The following is an 18533-nucleotide window of genomic DNA, read 5'->3' on the forward strand; positions in this document are numbered from 1 at the left end:
TTGAGCATCCGACTCTTGATTTCAGCTCAGATCATGATCTCAGGGTTGTGAGATGGAGCCCCAAATTCCATCCTGTGCTTAGCATGGAGCCTGCTTGTCCCTCTCCCTCCCTCCTCTTGCACTCTTTTTCTCTCTCTCTCTCTGTCTCAAATAAATAAAGTCTAACAGATTTGTTGACTTCGTAAAAATCTGCTTGGAGTTCATTCTGTGCCACTCAAATCCAAAATTCATTTTTTTAAAAGATTTGTTTATGTATTTATTTGAGAGAGAGTGTGTGTGCACGAGCAGGGGAAGGGGCAGAAAGAGAGGGAGAGAATCTCCAGCAGACTCCCCACTGAATGCAGAGCCCAATGCTTGGGCTCAATCTCATGGCCCTGAGATCATGACCTGAGCCAAAATCAAGAGTCCAACGCTTAACTGACTGAGCCACCCAAGAGCTCCTCACATCCAAAATATTAAAAAATTTTTGGACCACAGGTAAGGCTGCTGTGGGCAGTGCCCTTAAGATTCTTAGAAGCTGGTTTGTCTAGTTGAGAAGGTCAAGTAGGCACTACCTTTAATCTTTCTGAGTTCTTAAAAAAGGGTCTTATAGTCACACTCTTGATTTATTGTTACGCTGAAGCTACTTTTTTACTTTGCAAATATTTTTCCAGGAAAGACTGGGAATAACAATTTTCTAATCCAACACAGATGAAAAAGTGCCTTCCTTGGTTCATTTCTTCTCTTCCAATACCTCATAAGAAGGCAGTTGATGCTTTCGGCTTTCTGCAGGGAAACCTCTCTAGCCAAATGTACAAGTTCAAGTTACTGCGGATGACAGAATATATAATACCTAAAATATATGTGGCTCTCCTGATCTCCGAGAGCAGTGCGCCGCTGTCCTTTCAGTCTCTACCAACAGTCTCTTTGTGTCCTTCCAGCCTCCTTCCCACTTGGTCCCAAGGCCAGCACCACATGTTTTAGATTTTTGCTAAAGCAGCACTATATTCCCAGTAGCAGTTTCTCTTTCACTTAGTCTTTGCTAAACCACCACCAAAACTTAGTGGCTTAAAGCAGTAACACATTATGGGCTGTGGGTGGGTTGGGTGTTTCCTCTGCTGGCTGCGCCTGAGCTCATTTACATGGATGCATTCAGCTGGAGGATCAGCAGGACGAGTAGGTCCACTGACTTGGATGTCTGGTAATTGGTGCTGGCTGTCACCTGCCTCAGTTCTCTTCAACGTGACTTTTTCCCTCTAGGATGCTAGATGAGCTTCCTTGTGTGTGGTCTCAGGGTAAAGTTCTAAGAGCCAAAATGGAGCCTCAAGGCTTTTCAAGGCCCAGCCTCAGAAGTCATATAAATTCATGTCAGCCACATTATTGGTCAAAGCAAGTCTCAAGACCAATCTAGATTCAAGGGGTGGGGAAATCCACTCTAGGTGTTGATAGCGGGCGCAGCAAAATCAGATTGCAAAGGGCATCACGATCAGGATAAGAGGAATTTGTGTACATATTTTGTAATCAGCCACAGCTTGGTTTTGTAAATTTTTTTTTCATTTATATGTTTAACTTACAAATCTAAACATTGGGTAATTATAAACTCTATTTCACATGTTGACATAGTCAACATATCGTAATCCCTATCCATGTATGACAAAGTTAGTGTAGATGTACAATTGAGACCATGTAATTCTGATCCCAAAACCAATAATTTGATTGAGGCCATCTCACTGTGGCTCTTATTTAGTTAATAATGATTACATTGTCATCCTATGTTTTTGTTGTCTTTTCCTTTGTAGCCATGGCATTTGGTTGTGTCAAAAAGTTCAATCTACTTTCTACTTTAAAATTTCTTTCTAACTTTTTACTGAGGTGAATTCATCTGCATCAGAAATAATAAAAAACTTTATTAAATATAGCTAGGAAATTATGATTTAAAATTTTTGTTTTAAATTGGCATCTATATTTCAGGTAACTAAAATCTGTAAGACTTTTATTTAAGCCATCATTGTCATTAAAGTACCTAAAGAATAAAATGATAATCTGCAGAAAACAAAAAAGTTAACCATAACCTATTGTAAGCCTCCAATGTATTAATATATGATACAGTAACATTTTTGTAAAAGATAGCAATTTCAGACTTAACAATTGTATATACTTATTTAAACAGTCTTTATTGTTGGTATTTTTATAATAACATGATATCGATTAAGGATGGATACATCCAGGAATTCAGTACTTTGTTCTTTATGATTGTTCATGACTCTGATAAAAATATACATCTTTATGTGCATACCCATTTATGAAATGCTTTATCTCAGAAATAAGTTCTTATAGAAGATTTGTTAAAGATATTGAAATAGTCTAACTTCAATTATTGTTAGTATTTTTAAAAACACCATCTGTTAGGCGGCACCTGGGTGGCTCAGTTGGTTACGTGTCTGCCTTTGGCTCAGGTCGTGATCCTGGGGTCCTGGGATTGAGCCCTGAAGATCAAGCCCTGAGTAAGGCTCCCTGCTCAGTGGGGAGTTGGCTTGTCCCTCTCCCTCTGCACCTCCCACCCCCGCTTGTGCTCGCACTCTCTCTCAAATAAATAAATAAAATCTTTAAAACAAACAAAAAATTCACCATCTGTTAGAAGGACATTGCATATATTTTAATTTATTTTAATTTAAATTACTATTTAAAAGCTAAAGACCATAGGACTCTCTTTCACAGTTTTACATATTATATATGGTAAAATGAAAATGTAATTAACATGTTTGTAGGCAGCAAAATTTTCATGATTGATTGCAAAGGCTGCAAATAACCCAGGCCACTTTTTACTGTGGCCTCTTTGCTTATGTGTAAGTCACTTGGGATAAACAACAGTTGTGCAAAATCAGCAAGTCACTGTTACTATGACTCATTAGGAGGAAAACTGTTGATTATAGTCAGGTGTGACTGTTTGTTAATGGTCAAATTTAATCACTGTTGCTAAATTGGACTTCATTTCTGCATGTGTCATGATCTTATCCTGAAATGGCAAAATACCTTAAAAATATATAACAGGACAAAGAAATAAAGAAATTGAATGTCAGAGCCAGCTCCCTTCATCTTTCACTCATTTCTAGAGAGGGATAGTGCCTTGGAATTTTGGGATTATTTCTTATAACAACATTACCCGGGACCATGCTTGTACAATAGCCTTCCTGTATAGACCCTTTTTTAAAAATTAATTTTTTTTTATTATTATGTCAAACCATACATTACATCATTAGTTTTTGATGTAGTGTTCCATGATTCATTGTTTGCATATAACACCTTTCTTAAGGCCTAACGGCTTCCAACTCTTGGGTCTGTTGGACCAACTTTGCCTTTGAAACAGAACCAGTGATGGGGACCTCAAGGGTGAAGAACTTGATTTCCATAACTAGTTTTCTTTTTTTTCCCCTCATACAGTCTGGCCTTTAGAAAGAAATCAAGATTCAAGTTTAGAGAAGAGGAGAGTTTGAGCTGCCTTTGCCCAGTAATACCTGGATCAAAACCTGGCCTTAAATTGCAGCCTATTACAGGTTCTGATCTGTGGAGCACCCACCTCCCAGTCTAGCTTCTGCTTTCTCTTTGTGCTGATGCTGCCATCCTACCCAGACGTTTCATGATACATTTGCAATGCATCTGGAGCCTGCTGCTTCTCTTTCCTTCCTTGGTTAGTGACATCATTATGCAGTTACCTATGATAAAAATCTAGAAAACACCCCTAACTCCTGTCGGTCTACTTCTGATAGTTACCGTGCAGCCGTCTCATGCACCTCATGCACCTCATGCATCTCATGCACTGTGCAGCCATCTCATGTCCCTCTTAGCACATCCTGAGAACAGAATTCATCCCTACCTTTAACATGTGTTCTGCTAGTATATTCCCAAATATCCTCCCTGCTCCCAGCCTCTTCTCCCTTCAATTAAGCCTCTACACCACCATTGGAATATATATTTCTGTGTCTCAGGTCTCATATGATCATGTCTTTGTCCTGTCCAAAATTGTTGGTGGCTCCCTATTGTCCATAGATAGAGACCAAACTCCATGGCATGCTATTCAAAGACTTTAATAACCTGATTGTTACCTGTTTTCTAGGCTTACTTCCTTGTTAAGCCTTCTTAAACCCTCTCTACTTTATAATTCAGCCGAAACAGATTTTTACTGTCACTTTAATATATCATGCCATGCTTTTAAAAGACTGCCTCTTTCTCCTAAAAATTTGTCTACCTGAGAATTTCTACTTATTTGCTGATGTTTGATGTAATGGCACCTCCTTTTTTAGCTTCTCTGAATCTTCCAGCCTGTTCCATTTCCCTATAAGAGAATTACTTGCTCCTGTATTTATATTCCCTCAACGTTTTACATGTTCCTCCATTACAGTAGCTGACACAATGCTTTGAGCTATTATTTACATACTTGTCTCTTCCATTTATTATCAGTTCCTTAGAGCAGGGCCTGTTTTTTAGTCTCTAGCACTTCCTTAGCAAATGCATCCATTCATTTCCTTATTAAGCATCTACTAAGCAATAATGAATAAGACAGTGATGGTAAGTCAGATGTGGTCCACGCCATCTCATCTAAAACTTAGATCCTAGTGGTGGAAATGAACAGGCATCCAAAGATGATGGTGTCTTCACTAGATTGATCTTGATTGAGATGAGATATTTGGGAAATAAAACCAACAACAATTCCTTATGAATTTGTTGTGGGGGAGGAGGATAAGTAAAGACCCAAGGATGACCTCCAACTGACTGGCTTAAGAACTAGGTGGATTTTAGTTTGCATTAATAGAAATTAGGGATTAAGATTTATAAACAGGATTAACTTCTTATTCTCTGTGAGTCCTAGAACTGGAGATCTAAGTTTACATGTATGACATAGACAAACTTCTCTGTGTTTACAACTAACATATATGTTCAGCTAAATGTCTTAATGAATTACTCTTTTTACGATTTTAGTGGAAATATTTAGCATGCATACATGTGGACACTTGGTAAGACCATATCATGTTGTTGTTCTGAAAAGTGTAAGATAGAAAAATCACTATAAGATTAACAGTTAAATATACTTAAATAATGCTTTCTCAAATATAACTACATATTCACAAGAACTATAAACCTATATCATGTAGATTAGGTCAGCTCTTCATCAACAGCTTTATAAAGCAGTGCTGTTGTTCATAATGTTGTTTTAATGCAATGTGGTAGACATTCATCACATGTTTTATATTACTTCCATGACTGAAACATTTTATGCTATTGGTATCAGATTTAATTACCAAATCCTGGGCTAAATTATTTAGATTTTTGTATCAAAAAAATGAATATTTGCTGATATGTTTTAGGAATTTTTCTTTATTTGGGGAATATAGTAAGTAAAATCAGAAAATATTTACTTAGAATTCAGTTGGCTGTGTCTGATGATATAAAAAGTAGACTCCTAGGACCCAATAAACTCTGCTTTTGCAGCCATAATATAAAAGGAAACATGTAGAGAATTTGAAACTTAGATACATATATAATGAATGCTACAAAAAAAACGCATAATTTGAACTTTTAAAAAAAGGCCCTTTAGCCAAAGTCTAAATATAAACTCAGAGATTTATCATCAGAGGAAACTATTATAATAGCAGTATTGTTTCATTAAAGGTGGGAGTAGTAAAAATATAACAACTTAAAATCAGGAAGTAATATCAATAGATTATTACCTACATTTATGACAATACTATGCTAATTTAAGATTTTAAAACATTTATATCTTGCAACATTAATAAAATTGTGCATAATCTCAAATTCAGTTTAAGATTTTATATATACTCTAGCTGTACCTATAGTCTATTTTATTTTATTTTATTTTTTTCTTAAAGATTTTATTTATTTATTTGACAGAGAGAGAGATAGCAAGAGCAGGAACACAAGCAGGGGGAGTGGGAGAGGGAGAAGCAGGCTTCCTGCCAAGCAGGGAGCCCAATGCGGGGCTTGATCCCAGGACCCTGGGACCATGACCTGAGCCGAAGGCAGATGCTTAATGACTGAGCCACCCAGGAGCCCCCCCTATAGTCTATTTTAAAATTAGAATTGGATTTTATATATTATAGAAGTTCTGAATTTCATCAAATCTAGCTTGATTAGTTAAGATTATTCTGCTGCTACATGACTTTATTTATAGAACCTAAAGATTTTGAGGTCAAATTCAGGGTGATTTAACTATGAATTTATCATTTTAATATGATTAATATTTGATATGACTAATATAATGATTTCTGAGCTCTCCTTGGGCAGTAGTAAAATGGTGTAAGAACCTGACTTGTAGAGGTGAACACTTGGGTCTACCACTGGGTGGCTTTGGAAAAAATGCTTAACTTCCACGTACCTTGGTTTTCTTATTTGTGAAATGGCATTATAATATTTCTTGCTTGAAGATTTGCTACAAGAATTAAATGAGTTAATAAGTATATATTACATATGATGATATATAATAATTCGTTTAATTAAAATATAATAGGATCTATATAGAGACATAGAGATAGAAATATCCGTGCCTGGGTATCCGTGAAACTAATATAACACTGTATGTTAATTACACTAGAATTAAAAAAAAAATGGTTCAGAAGAATAAATGGTACCCTGGGTGCCTGGGTGGCTCAGTCAGTTAAGCATCTGCCTTAGGCTCAGGTCATGATCTTAGGGTCCTGGGATCAAGCCCTGTATCAGGCTCCCTGCTCAGCAGGGAGTCTGCTTCTCCCTATCCCTTTGCCCCTCCCTCTGCTCCTGATCTCTCTTGCACTCTCTCTCTTTCAAATAAATAAATAAAATCTTAAAAAAAAGAATAAACAGTACTCTGACTTTGCCAGGAATATTTCTGTAGGGAAAGAAGACATTAATAATTTTGATGAAGGGATTATTACGTACATGTAGATTCATCCAGAGTATTTGCTTGCTGAGTCATTTCAAACCGAACAATCAATAATTACTTTGATTTGCTGGGGAAATAACACTACTAGAAATAATTAAAAGCATTTGGAACCAGAAGGTAAATTTGCATTATCACTTCCCATACTGCAAACATGAAGACTTTAAAACATTATGAGTCATATTATGTTAGAGCACAGAATTTATATATTATAGGTGACAATAAGCTGCTTTTGGGCTAATTGTTTCACTTAGCATTTATTTGCCAAAATGATCACATTTTTGATACAATAAATTATTCTTCATTTTTTCCTTTATATCTTTCCTTGGTCAAAAAACATACAAAATGGAGTAATATTTTTAAAATTTGTGACCAAAGCATGTCATTTTAGCATTTTAAAACTTACTTTCTATAATTTCCAATAAATTATGTTTTTTTTCCTCTACATTTAGTTGTCATCTAATCCTCAATATAACAGGCCATTCATATCATGAAAGGTCTAAAAATAGCCTGCTTCTCCCTCTTCCTCTGCTGCTCCCCCTGCTTGTGCTCTCTCTCTGTCAAATAAATAAATAAATAAATAAAATATTTTAAAAAAAAAAGAGGTGGTGGGATCTTTGGAGGTCATCCAATCTGGGTGAAGTCCCTGTAATGCCTCACATACGCAGCTCTGTCTTATTACATTACCGTATAATTCTCTACTATGCATATGCCCTTGCTTGTCTGTCTCTCCTTCTAGATTTTCCATGGCGGAGACATTGCCCTGTTGTTTTCTGTCTATCTCTGCACCTAACATAAAACTTGGCACTTAGTTGGTCTCAGTGAACTTTTTCCAAACAGCTTTACTGAGGTATAATTGTATAGTGAGCTTTCAATAAGTGAATGAAGGTAAACATAGGGCTAACATATTGAAAATTTTGAAGCATTTGCTGATAACGTTTAAAGGAGTAGTCAAACTGGAGTTGTACTGACACTTCCTTCAAGACAACAATTGGCTAAGTGGGTTAGAAGATAAAATAATATTATGATTACTTCTAGACTTTGTAACCCAATGTCTTTTGGGATACAACTTCATGTTATACTGTGTTATCTAACTAGATTCATTCATTTTTTTTCTTCTAGATGAGCAAGAGATAGTACAAAAACGTACTTTCACAAAATGGATCAACTCTCATCTGGCCAAGGTAAAGCAAACTACCTAGAGTTCTATGTTTACTTATTTGGAGCCAATAAATCATTAAATGCCAAGTGTAATAAAGGAACACTGCTGGCACTCTTGTCACTAATACTAATCAATGATATTGGCAGTTCTATCAGTTTAAGTGTTGCTTATCTGTGACATTTGCTACCATTGTCTCTGAGAAGAAATGAATGGATAGCTAGAATCAAGAGCAGTTACTTCATGTCAATTCTGTGAATTCTGATCGAAATAGTTTGTTCAATTATTTCTAATGTACTAAGGTGTATGTCATATGGAAAGGAGACTTTGTGCTTAATTTTTTTTTTTTTTATGCATTTGTTACTATTTGGAACAGAAAGAAGCAAGGAGTGGTCTGACTTGAGCAAAGAATTTAGTCTGAGTAGATCATGACAGTGTCTGGACCCCCCTCTTAGGTGCTTCGATAGCAAAGTAACCATGGTGGCAGGACACTAAAAAGACTAATCATTCTGAGATTATCCACACCGACATTAGGTTGTTATCGGGTAACTGTGTATTTGTACATTGTAATGATTTTGAACATAAATGCTACTAGAAAACAAATCCCAGTATGGCAATATTACAATAAAATTAGTCTCATAAATGCAGATGAAAAAATATGTGAACTAAAAAACATTACATTTGTAAAAATAAATATAGACGATAGGACATAACCAGACATAACCCTATGAGCAGTTTTTGATCAGGGACTTCCCCAAAGCCTCTTTTATAGTGCAGGAGCAAACAAAGCATGGCGATTTAGTACAGTCCCATTGTACAAATTAACTGCTTACTGCGTGTCTAAGCTAGGTTTTGGAGACACAAAAATGTTGGTAAGACACTTTCCCAGGCCTTGAGAAGCTCACAGTCCAGTAAAGACAGAAGACTAAACGATGCATCTAGACACAGGATAAACTGGGATTATCTCTCCTATAATCTCTTTCTAAAAGCCCCTTGATGAAAAGGGAATTCTGTCACATGGTGGTTGCCCCCAGTATCTGCCCTGTGAAAAGGCAGTAAATGCCCCTGGTGGGGGCTCATTTTCTCTTGTCTTGGCTGGTGCCAGCTGGCCATTACTTTGCTACAGAATTGTCATTAGTTGGGGAAGATTATTTTTTTTCCAAAATGAAAATAGAGTTACTGTTTTTTCATATTGTTAAAAAGATTACATGCTAATTGTAAGTAATATTAATGATAAACCTCTTATACAGTGTAAAGAAAGTAGAAATCACCGTAAATCTCACGATACTGATATAACCATCACTAACATGCTGATCACCATTTTTCTACACACAGACACACACAATTTCACAAAAATGGTTGTGTATGCCTCTGTTTCACTCAGTATATATTTCCATGTTAATAGATACAGAGGTACATAATAATTTTAATGGCTGAATAGTATTTTATTATAAATATAATTACTTATATATTATGAATCATAAATTAGCCAGTAGCCTATTGATGGTCATTTAAGTGGTTTCCAGTTGTTTAATATTATATAAAATACTACATTGAAAGTCCTTGGGCATATTTCTACTTAGAATAAATTTCTAGAAGTAGGTTGATAGTCAACAGATATGCATGTTTATAATTTTAATATATACCAAGAGTTTGTGTGAATGCCCATTTCCTTACACTATTAACACTCTGAGTTTAACCGTGTTTTCTAATCTGATTGGAAAAAATAACTTATAATTAATTTTTTCAGATTTTTAAAAATAGGAGTCAATATCTTTGTGAAAGTTTTTAAACTAGAGTTATTGGGATACACACATCTATGTGCTGAATACTTAAAAAGAAGGGAAAATCTGAATGTAAGCCATGGCATACAGTATATGAAAGACTTTTGATTTTCAAAAATTTTTTTTTTTTTTTTTAAAGATTTTATTTATTTGAGAGAGAGAGAGCACATGAGAGGGGGGAGGGTCAGAGGGAGAAGCAGGCTCCCTGCCGAGCAGGGAGCCCGATGCGGGACTCGATCCCGGGACTCCAGGATCATGACCTGGGCCGAAGGCAGTCACTTAACCAACTGAGCCACCCAGGCGCCCTCAAAAATGTTTTTATCTTTGTTTTATCATTGCTCCAAGATACTTTACATACTTATGTAATAACTGATTACTGGAATAGGCTCTACCAATGTGCATCCTTTCCTGTTCTCTTTTCTAGTCCTGCTTTATAAACTCACCCCTGTAATTTCCCATCTAAATATCTAAGTCCTACCTTTAATGTGTAGTGCTAGCCCCTCACTCACGAAGTCATTTCTGACCACATGGGAAACAGTGAGCCTGCCCCCCAGCAGATGCTCTAAGCATGGTTGCGGTTGCCCCTATACCCCTCTTCCAGTGCCATCCCCCTGTCTGCTCTGGTTTTCCTGGTCTAGTAAAGTAGAATCCAAAATCTTAGCACTTCTCCAGAACCTGTAGCGTAGGTGGAGAAGTTTACCATGGCTGAAATTGTTTTGTACTGTGTATCTCAGCTTCCCAACAACCATGTAAAGTCTTTAAGGCCTATGCTGATTCTTGTAATTTTTTATAAATCTTAATAGCTCTAAGCACAGTGCTGAGTACTACACAGAGGTGCATTTTAATACAACAAGGGCAGCAAAGAGTCTTTATCTTTTCTTATTTTGTTAGAATAGTAAGGATATCACATGGGGAAAAATGATTAATTTCTGGTACTGTGCCAAGTGTTTTACACAGGTTATTTTGTAGCACACATCTTCATAGGTCTGGTAAGGGGTGCTGCTGAAATTTTAATCCAGAAATGAATCTAAAGTCCATATGTTTTCCCTACTTCACCCATTTTTGCATTAAGGGTATCATTTTGAAAATACCCAGAAACTTATTACCTCCACAACTGCTCCATTATAACCTTAATTTGATAGAGATTTTTGTTTGTTTGTTTTCTCCTCTGTATTTTGATTTCTTTTTCTTGGGTCATCTTGAAAACCAAAAACTGAAGCAGAACAATGATACCTATACTTGCTCTCCTGAACTTATTTATACTGACATTGTAGTATCTTGCCAAACATAGCTAAAACCCTCAAATTCGTTTGAGAATATTTTTCCTTTTCTGACTCACTTATATTTGGAAGACATTTTAAAAATCAAATCTGAGCCGTGGCCCTACCATGGCAGAGTTTTAGGATAGCTGTACAGTCAATGTTTGTCTGCATTTGTCTCAGCAGCTAATCACATGATCCCCTACTCATTCCTCTCTCTCTTCTCATCCTTTGCCCACCTTCATCCCTATTTGAGTTTTCATTTCTAGCCCTATCTTTCTCATGCTTCCTCCTACCTCTTTCCTATTCCTGTACTATCTCTGTTTCTCCCATCCCACCTCCTACTCCGTTATACCTCCACCCAACCCCCTTTCTGTCTCTATCTTAATTTCCCCATTCCATCTTTGTCCTTCTCTTTCTGTCTGTATCCTACCCCTACAAAATCACATGCAACCTGCACATGCAGGGCTTCACAGTCCCACTGAGGTCACCTTTACAGGCACACCCAAACTGAAATGGCAACACACACTTCCCACACCATTGCAATGTGCTCACTTACTTCTGAGGTGAGAATGATAATATTTTACTTGCAACAGAAAAAAAGGTCAACCTCATATCTTTGATCTGGCCTCTGGATCAGGACATTGTGTCACTTTTCCAACTGCCTCCATTGGAAGGCCTGTTTCCAAAGCCATTCTGTGATGCTTGAGTGTGCTTGGTCCCATCAGTCTAGCACCTTATGGACATGGACAACAGGCATGCATGTGTACACACATGCACGCAGGTGAGCGTGTACACCCATAGTCAGCTAAGCTTCACAGAGATGTATGTTAGGCCCAAGGTTTTACTAAGTCTTTTATGAAAGCAGCTTCATGAATTTTTGGTCCTTGGCTCCCAATCACTTATCAGCAACAGCCAGGCTTTCAGTCACAGGGAAATCCTAAGTACTCAGGATAAAAACATTTCTCACTAGAAGAAATAACCCACAAATAAGCAATTTGACCTGTCTCAACATGTTTTTTTTTTAATCCCCCAGAACTTTTTGAAACCAACTTTCCCTCTTTCTTCTTGCTTATTAAATAACCAAGGCAGTGGTTTATCCTATAACTAAGAGCTAGTCTACCCCCAAGATGGAGACATAATTGCTGTCAGCTTTGAAAGGATTGGGTACCCTATAATTTCTTGGATCAGACTGAGTCTGGTTTGATGTGTTGTTTGTATGTTTTCTTGTTTATTTTGTCCAACAAATACTCAACAAATTTAGACCCTGTGTTAGTCAGCTTAGGCTGTTATAACAAAATACTGTAGACCAGGGACTTAGAGAACATTTACTCCTCATAGTTCTGAAAGCCTGAGAAGTCCCAAGATCAAGGTGATCAAGGTGCTGACAGATTCGATTCCTGGCAAGAGTCCTCTTCCTGGCTGGGTCCTCACATGGCAGAGAGAGAGAGAGAACTCTGTCTCTCTTCCTCTTCTCGTAAGGACACTAGACCCATCATGGGGGCATCACCTCATGACCTCATATACATCTAATTACTTCCCAAAGGCCCCACTTACAAATACTATCACACTGGAGGGTTAAGACTACAATATGGATTTGGGGGACACATAAACATTCAGTCCATAACTGGCCCAAAGTTCATTCTGAGGTCTGGCTTAAAGTACATGAGAATTTCTTCCAAACTTATAATATAATGATGAAAACTCAGTCCTGGCATGGGGATTTCGTTTCATTGTCTGGTAATCCTTGTAGTACATTGCTCTGTGCTTTGGAATCGTTTAGATAATCTCAGAACCAAACCACTTAAAATAGTTAAAATGCATTTTATTCCTTGGTTGTCTTCTTTTTCCCATATAATTTTCTGTTGACATCTACCAATAATGGTAAGAAAATGACCCATGTCGAAAATATTTTTTATGCTAGTAACCAAGATATTAATCTTAATTCACTTATTTCTTATGCTACATAATGTGCCAAGTTATTTTATCTCTAAGAACAAGAAAGGAGGAAAGTGCTAAGTTGGCAGGAAAAAAAATAAGAGTTTCAACTTTTCTAGAATGTAAGTTGTAAATATTTGGCAGGATCTCAGTTGTCTGAGAGCTTTTGCAGAGTAGTCATGGGAATGTTTGTGGATTTAAACTGGAATGGTAAACCATTTCATCCTAAATTCCGTGATAATATCTTACTACTACAGTGCCTTCTTTAAAATTTTTAAGAAAATTAAAAGAATAAAACTTTTATTTTAAAGGACAATTTAAAAGACTCATTATTTAGAAGAAAATTTGTATCTATTTTCTCAAAATTTTCTTTGGAAATTGAGTATATCTAGAAATCGCTTTAATGCTAGGTTCTGCAAGGTTTGAAGGGCTGGAATGTTGAATTGAGAAGTAGAAAAATAGATTGTTCTCTCCTAAGATCATTCAATCTTGGGTGCGTTAGGAGATGTTTAAATGATTTTTCATGGAGATGAATTTGGGGAGGGTTTTTAATGGGAAAATTTTAATTTTGTTCTTGGCTGTTTTGCTCAGTTGCAAATTAACAAACTATTTACTTCTAATTAAGGAAAATAATAAGCTCTTTTATTGATGGCATTCCATTCTATTATAACAATTCTTTATAAATATTATGACAGCTGTGGGAAGAGATAGGGTGCAAATAAGAAAGCAATCTGTTTTAAAAAACAAAAACAAACAAACAAAAAAAACCTTTTCTTAAAACAAAAATGCTACTGAAGCAAGGAAAAAACCCAAGAATCTTCTGTGTATATGTGTTTTATGCCACTTTTAGTACACAGATGTAGATTTTCTAAACTTGTGGATATAATTAGCAGTTCTTTTTTTTTTTTTGATGTCTTCTTTGTTTTCAAATTGAAACCTTTATGCTTCTGTAATTATTTAAAACATTACAAATCACAAATTGTCAATATAATGTAATGTAACTTTAACAAAAATTAGTGGGTTACATTTATTTTATATACCTGATAATTCCTTTCAGGAATGGGGTTTCATCAGACATGGACTCTATCATTTTCTTTTCAAGAAGATACCTGAATCTTTCTTTTCTGTTTGCCCTATTAATGAAAGAAGGTATTTGTTTTTTAATTAGCCCCATATTGATTTCAAGTAATGTTTTTTCAAAGTTAGGTCCTGATTCAGTTCTAGCATCTCATCACTCATTGCTAAAAATATTTTTAAATTGCATTTATTGAACTTTTACCATGTGCCAATTACTCTGCCTCAGCAACTTTGTCTTTTATTTTATCTTCACTACAAGAATCAAATATAAGTATTATTTTCACCATTTTACAGATTATGATCCCAAAGCTTAGAGTTAATAAATTCAAGGTCACATAACAAGTAGATGAAAAACCAGATTTCAACCCCAGGCTTCTTAAGTTTGGGCATTAACCACTGTGTTATATACTCTCATGCTCCATTTGTTTCTTTGGATATTTATGCAGCAAATACTTTTTAAGGACCTATTAGGTGCTAGGGGTTGTGGACACAGTAGTGAATAGACCCATTGTCCATGCCATCCTGGAACTGATAGTCTCACAGAAGAAACAATTACAGCAGGGTGTTGTGGTAGATGCCGTGAGAGGGGAAGTACAGGGTGTCAGGGAGCACATGACAAGCACAACCAACCACAGGGGAAATCTGAAGGAAGGCATCAGAATAGGCTTTCAGAGAAAGAAACATTTAAGTTAGGGCCTAAGCAATGCCTGTGGGATTTGGTACATGAAGGAACCAATGTTTTTAAAAGTTGAGAGATGAGAAAAAAACATGGTACATTAAAGGAAATGGAAGTTCAGAATACCTGAAAATATGGTTCCAGGAGTGGGTTGGTAACATTGGTCAAAGGCCAGTCATTAAGAGGACTCGTACTGTGGTATGGGCAGTAGGAGACATTAAAGAATCTTCGGCAAGGAATTAAATGATCACCCTGGCCCTAAAAATCTCTGTCTCTCTCTGTATCTCTCTCTGTCATAAATTAGAACAGGAACAAGTAACATTAGAGGTGGAGTAGGAGAAAAGTAGACACATTGGAAGATACGTAGGAATAGACTCAGTAATTAATCAGAATCTTGGAGAAAAAGGAGTCAAGAATGACATCTAGGTTTCTGACATGAGCAAATGATTGCGATCATTCACAAAGGTAGAGAATACAACAGGCTTGGGGGAAAGCTAGTAGTCTAGTTTTGGACTGAGAAATTACTCAGAGATAAACCCATTTGATTTGGCAGTTAGGAAATCATTGACCACCATAGGGAGTAGCCACGTTATAACAGAAATCAGACTCTAGCAAACTGGTGAGTAAATGAGAGGTAAGGATGTTAGGACACTGAATGTACTTACATGTTCATGAGATAGAGTATTAGCTAAAACAGAACATAGGATCTGGTGGGAGCTGTTTTAATAAAGGGTAGTTTTAAGTGTGTGTCTATTGAAAGGAATGATCAAGAACTAAGTAGAGGGGAAGAGACTGCAAAAGAAGGGAAAGAAAGTTGTTTCAAAGACACAGGCTCTCAAGGAGGCAAGGTGGGAGAGAAAATCAAGAGCACAGGTGGAACATGTAGATTTGTACCAAAGGAGAGACACCTCTCCTTCTCTGAGACCAGAGGAAATAGGAAGGGTGAGTTTGGATGTGCCTAAATTTGGGATGGAGTGAAAGAGGAAGGCAGAGATGAGGTGGACTTGAATTTGAGGGAATTCCTACCTAATTGCTGTTATTTTTTAGATCTGACAGAATAGTCTTCATTTTTGAGTAAAGAATTTATGTTGGGATAAATATTTTAAAAGTTGACAGTTATAAAGATGTTAGTTCTTTCACATTTTAAAATTTATTTATCTTAGCAAATTCCTGAACTTCATGCAAGATATATAGGCTATGATAATTGTATAGTGCCACCATGGCCCCCAAAGAGAACAACTTAAAGATGTGTTTTTCAAAAAAATTTTCACAAGGGGCGCCTGGGTGGCTCAGTCGTTAAGTGTCTGCTTTCGGCTCAGGTCATGATCCCAGCATCCTGGGATCGAGCCCCACATCGGGCTCCCTGCACGGCGGGAAGCCTGCTTCTCCCTCTCCCACTCCCCCTGCTTGTGTTCCCTTTCTCACTGTGTCTCTCTCTGTCAAATAAATTAATAAAATCTTTTAAAAAAAATTTTCACAAGAACTTAGATTTTTTTAAAGATTTTATTTATTTATTAGAGAGACCACACATGCACATGAGCACAAGTGGGGGACGGGCAGAGGGAGAGGGAAAGGCAGACTCCGCATGGAGCAGGGAGCCTGATGTGGGGCTCAATCCCAGGACCCTGGGATCATGACCTGAGCTGAAGGCAGCTGCTTAACCGACTGAGCCATCCATGCGCTCCAGAAGTTAGATTTTTAATTAGAAAAAGATAGTGTAAGTAATCTTGACATTATCATTGGTTTCAAAATTTTGTAATTTTACATTTTCTCTCATTTCATCAAATGGAATACAGTGTTATATTTGTATTTAAATTCCCTTGATTCAATCTTTATGGTATTTGCTGTGAAATAAATATATGGTTTAACACTAAGTCCTTAGGGAAAAACAAATAGTCTCAAACAGTCATCGTTTAGTGTTCCTATAAATGGAGCTGCTCTTTCAATATGCAAAAAACATCTGCCAGACTTAGATCTTTGGGGCTATTAAGGATAGGCACTAAACATTTTAAATATTGTCTTTTGGATGACCTCAGGCATGCTATGAGCATCTTCTCACTTTTTAGAAGAATTTTTGAAAGGTATTATAAAACATTATTTAGATTCTGTATTCATTTGCCAAAACTGCCATAACAAAGTACCACATACTGGGCAGCTTAAGATGGGAAATTTATTATATCAAGGTTCTCATGGCTAGACAGCCATGCTCCCTCTGACACCCTGGGTAGAATCCATCCTTGCCTCTTCCTAGCTTCTTGTGGTGGCCTGAAGTACCTGGCAGTCCTTGGCTTGCAGCTGTATTAGTGCAGATCCTGCCTCTGTTCTGTCTGTGTCTATGTCCAAATTTCCCCTTTATATAAGGATACTAGTCATATTGGATAAAGACCCACCCTGATGACTTTATTTTAACTTGATTACCTCTCCAAAGATCCTGTTTCCAAATAAGATTACATTTGAAGTACAGGGGTTTAAAATTTCCACATCTTGAGGGAGAAGGGGAGAAGAACCCATAATACATTCCATTAAACATTTTGTTTTAATACCACGTTAGATTCATACACTCTTTGACAGGGACACTTTTGATTTTCCATGCTTTCTTTTAATAATCTATGCTAATGATTACTCTGACATCTTCAGAGTCATAAAGTATCTCTTTTGTGGCTACGCCCTTCTTCAGTTGTCTTCCCCATCAACAGTGCTAAAAGATAATATAGAAGCTCTTTCATGAATGCATTTTACTCCCATCCGTTTCCTTGTACACACTTTAGTGGGACCATTAATGAACTAAGATGAGGACAAAAAAAGCAAAGAGGAAAAGGAAAATGTAATAATTCACCCCCAAATCATTCTTCTGTTATTTTCTAAAACCACTTCAGTTTGGTAATCCTAAGCATATTGATAAACTCATTATTTCCAAATATGTAACTAAAAGATTACAAAGGAAAATCATCATTTCACAAAGAATAACCTTTATTAATTTATTAATAGAATTATTAATTCATTGATAACATAGATATAGATCTAGCAAAGTTTATGCAGGTTAATAAACATTTTGATAATATTTGTCAACGTTCCTTTTAGAAATATGCTTTATTTATTCATACATATACTCATTAAATATTTTTCTCACTTAGATTTTTATTCATTTATTTATTTACTTTTAATTTATTTTTAAAGATTTTTTTTTTATTTACTTGAGAGAGAGCAAGAGTGAGAGCACAGAAGGAGAGGGAGAAACAGACTTCACACTGAGCAGGGAGCCCAATGGTGGGCTCAATCCCAAGACCCTGAGATCATGACCTGAGCTGAAGGTAGATGCTTAAACCAAGCTGAGCCACCCAGACACCCCAATATTTATTGATTTTAGAGAGAGTAAGAGTGGGTATGTGTGCAGGGGGAGGAGCAGAAGGAAAGGGACTTTCACATTGAGCTCAGAGCCTGATGCAGGGCTATATCTCAGGACCCTGAGATATAACCTGAGCTGAAACCAGGAGCTGGACAAATGCTCAACCTACTGAGCCACCCGGGAGCCCCTCATTAAATATTTTAACATGCTGTTTATCTACTTGGCAATGTTCTAGGTACTGAGAATGTGGCAGTGAACAAAACAGAAGAAATAATCCCTGCATTAGGGTGCTTATATCCTAATGGGGGAAATGGACAGGAAAGAGAGCAAATAAGCTGTTTTGTTGAGTAGAGACTGAAGAGGGGTTAGGCCACAAGGAGGGAT

At 36.7% G+C, this 18533-nt stretch overlaps 1 protein-coding gene across 1 annotated transcript in view; it reads left to right on the forward strand.

Annotated features, from left to right (window-relative positions):
• The window catches only part of SYNE1 (spectrin repeat containing nuclear envelope protein 1), a 436526-nt gene that overhangs the window by 74636 nt on the left and 343357 nt on the right, over positions 1-18533 (forward strand). The window contains exon 3 of the mRNA XM_078054564.1: positions 8033-8094. Within this exon, the coding sequence (XP_077910690.1) occupies positions 8033-8094 (62 nt within the window). The remainder of the gene's footprint in view (positions 1-8032; positions 8095-18533) is intronic.

This window comes from Halichoerus grypus, chromosome 9, assembly GCF_964656455.1.
Source record: "Halichoerus grypus chromosome 9, mHalGry1.hap1.1, whole genome shotgun sequence".
Taxonomy (NCBI): domain Eukaryota; kingdom Metazoa; phylum Chordata; class Mammalia; order Carnivora; family Phocidae; genus Halichoerus; species Halichoerus grypus.